At 43.0% G+C, this 2,756-nt stretch overlaps 1 protein-coding gene across 2 annotated transcripts; it reads right to left on the minus strand.

The window, feature by feature from the left end:
- Positions 1–515: 515 nt before the first annotated feature.
- On the minus strand, positions 516–2,734 carry LOC119311067 (transcription factor bHLH137-like). Of its 2 annotated transcripts, none has more exons than XM_037586696.1 (8): positions 2,381–2,734; positions 2,135–2,275; positions 1,955–2,020; positions 1,770–1,838; positions 1,596–1,682; positions 1,329–1,469; positions 1,051–1,192; positions 516–828 (listed from the first exon to the last, which is right to left on the minus strand). In XM_037586696.1, exons 1-7 carry the CDS (start codon positions 2,591–2,593, stop codon positions 1,082–1,084), a joined length of 828 nt encoding a protein of 275 aa, XP_037442593.1. In that variant the 5' UTR covers positions 2,594–2,734; the 3' UTR covers positions 516–828; positions 1,051–1,081. The 2 variants fall into 2 exon arrangements, with proteins under 2 accessions (XP_037442593.1, XP_037442592.1); XM_037586695.1 differs by having other exon boundaries at positions 1,329–1,472; positions 2,381–2,732.
- Positions 2,735–2,756: the final 22 nt, after the last annotated feature.

Raw genomic sequence — 2,756 nt, forward strand, 5'->3', positions numbered from 1 at the left:
CCACCTCAATTACCAGTGTAAAATGCGACGTGAATCTTCGGATCTCGGGTTCCAATGCACCTGAATTGAAAAAAATAATTTAGAAAATTCAAAAGGACTTGCAAAAATTCCGATTTTTTTAATCGAACATGATCATGTGTTACACTCGCGTGAAAAGTTTTGCGAATGAATGACTTTCATGGTGTTCTGTGCGGAAAAAACAAAATCAACACTATATAAAAGTTACTATTCATGTTTTTGTACTCACAATTTTTTATTTTTTTGGCAATGGAACCGGTCGAAGCTATTCCTTTGCAGAACTTTTTCCACGAGTTTAATACCGGATCCCTGTTTGATTTCAAAAAGTTGCAGGAGTTTTTCACTCTTTGAATTTCTAAATTATTTTTTCACATCCAGGTCCATTGGGACCAGAGTTTTACAAGTAGCTAGGTGCGTGAAAATATTAGAGCTGAAACAGTACTGTATGTTCAGAAGTGAGATTAACTGAAACAGTTTTTGTCCAAGAGTCAATTGTCTTTTGTCACAGCAGAAATGGCCCTCTTTTATATAAACAAATGATCCAATCATAAACATCTTTTGTCTAAGCTAGTAGAGTACAACGGGCGATGGCAAGGCATATCACTTGGAAAGATGCTAGCTACTAGTACAACACAAGCCTCTCTGGTTCTACTGCTAATCAATTAATAACTCTAGTTGCTAGTACTTCACTGATCTCTACTGTTGCATGCATGCCACCAGACAAGGGGATGGATCACTAGATCATCCAACATCTCAAACTCATCTGGTGCTTCAACTCAGTCACCACCCTGGCCAGCATTATTTCCTCCCCTGCTAATCACAAACGCAAAGAGAGAGAGCATATATACAGATCAGATTAGAACTAATCATCTGGGTAAAAAGATTATCGGAGTATCAAGTACTGTATTACTATTTTTATATTGCACAAAGATGTGTGCATTGCACAGGATGCTACTAGTAATTAATTTTAGTTTCACAGTGGTATGATGCCTACTTTTACTGAAACTTAAGTGCAGAATCATGTCACTTTACCTAGACGTTGTCAAATGTAGGGTCCTCCCTTTCACTGCTGGAAGGAGCACATGTAGTTACTGAACATCACTTGATTGAACAGTTCGTGCCTTGGCTCACCTACTGTTTGCATCATGTAGCTGCTGCTGCTGCTGCCGTTGTCCTGGGAAATCATGCACACATGGGCAGCCTCATCAGCACGGCAGGCATGTACATTCAACAGTGCTTTGGAATTGGGTCCTGAATGATCGATCATGTAGAGAGAGAGAGAGAGAGAGAGAGAGAGAAAGTGGCCAAACCTGGGTGCCTTGAAGTGAGTAGGGTGGGGAGGAGGAGGAGGTGCCTGTGTCCATCATGGCCTGAGATGGAGCTGGGCTAGATGATCTGTTCATGGGAGGACCAGTAGGCAATGCCGCTGCCTCATGGAACATGCCTTCAATCTTCTGAAACAACAAAGTTATTCTCAAAAGGTGTAAGTTTTTGAATAAGAAAGATAGAGAAAAATATATGGTCTATCACAATGATTATATTTATTTGAGCTTGCATATTGATTAACCCATGCATACTTGTGATTGGTCACTGAGGGCAGCCCCACTCTCCATGCCAAAACCATACACCACAGGGCTCAGGGAAGCAATCCTCATGGACAGGAACTGAATGACAAATGAGAACTTGTTAATTAACTTGAGTGCTTTTCCTATATATAAATATTGATTGATAGTTTTTTCTAACTTGGGTACCTCAACTTGGTTTTGCAGTGACTGCACATAGTTGATGATCTCATCCAAAATGAGAGCCTTACCAGTGACCTATACACAAATCAGTGCACATTTTTCCTTCCAAAGTTAGTACCCCATGCCATGCACAACAAGTTATTTCAAGTGCAGTGGTGATTCTAATTAGGAATGGTCAACTAACTTATAACCTTGTCACAGCCAGGGACCAGGGACTGCAGCATCCTCATCCTCTCACTGATCCTCTCCCTCCTCACCTGAAGCAAGAAAACAAAATGCCACAGCATATGAGTAACAAAAACAGGCCCCAAAAACAAAAGCTAAGATAGCTACAACCACACAAGAGAAAAGATAGTGAAGAAGAGCAGTACCCTCTCTGAAAGGCTGTGGCTATCTGTTGCCTGCCCTCTCCTCGCCCTCACATGGATGTACCCCTTTGGTTCCTCTTCCTCCTCATCCACCTCCTTGCCCTGCTTTTTGCCTCCCCTCTTCCTGGTACTCTCCTTGGTTTCCTAAATTATTTTTCAGCCAAAAACAATACTATCCATAAGCAACAGCAATAATGATAAATATGTTTCAAAACAATCATGGAAGCTTCCATATATGCCATGGAGTACCTTGGAGTGTGCAGAGTTGAGGCTGGCGGTGTCTTCCTTGGGCTTCCTCTTCTTCTCCACAGAAGCGGTGGCCACAAGAGGAGTGTCAAGAACACCAGACGAGCCCTCCAGTGAGGCGGCTGCATCTTCAGGATTGCCATGGCAGAGCAAGAAGCTGCCGGCATTGGTGAGGCCATACTCCATCTGCTGCGGGAGGTGTGAGAATCCTGCCATTGCCCAACAGCCACTAGCTAGCTAGCTACCCCTTGTGTTGCAGATGAGGTTTTCTTGGCAAGGAGGAGGGGTTCAGAGAAGGGCCAACAAAGTTTTTGGCTCCTTGATGTCCCTGCTGCCGGTTTATATAAAAGTTGGGGAGGGGGGGTATGATGGTAGAGAG

Source organism: Triticum dicoccoides, chromosome 5B (assembly GCF_002162155.2).
Source record: "Triticum dicoccoides isolate Atlit2015 ecotype Zavitan chromosome 5B, WEW_v2.0, whole genome shotgun sequence".
In the NCBI taxonomy this organism is placed as follows: Eukaryota; Viridiplantae; Streptophyta; class Magnoliopsida; order Poales; family Poaceae; genus Triticum; species Triticum dicoccoides.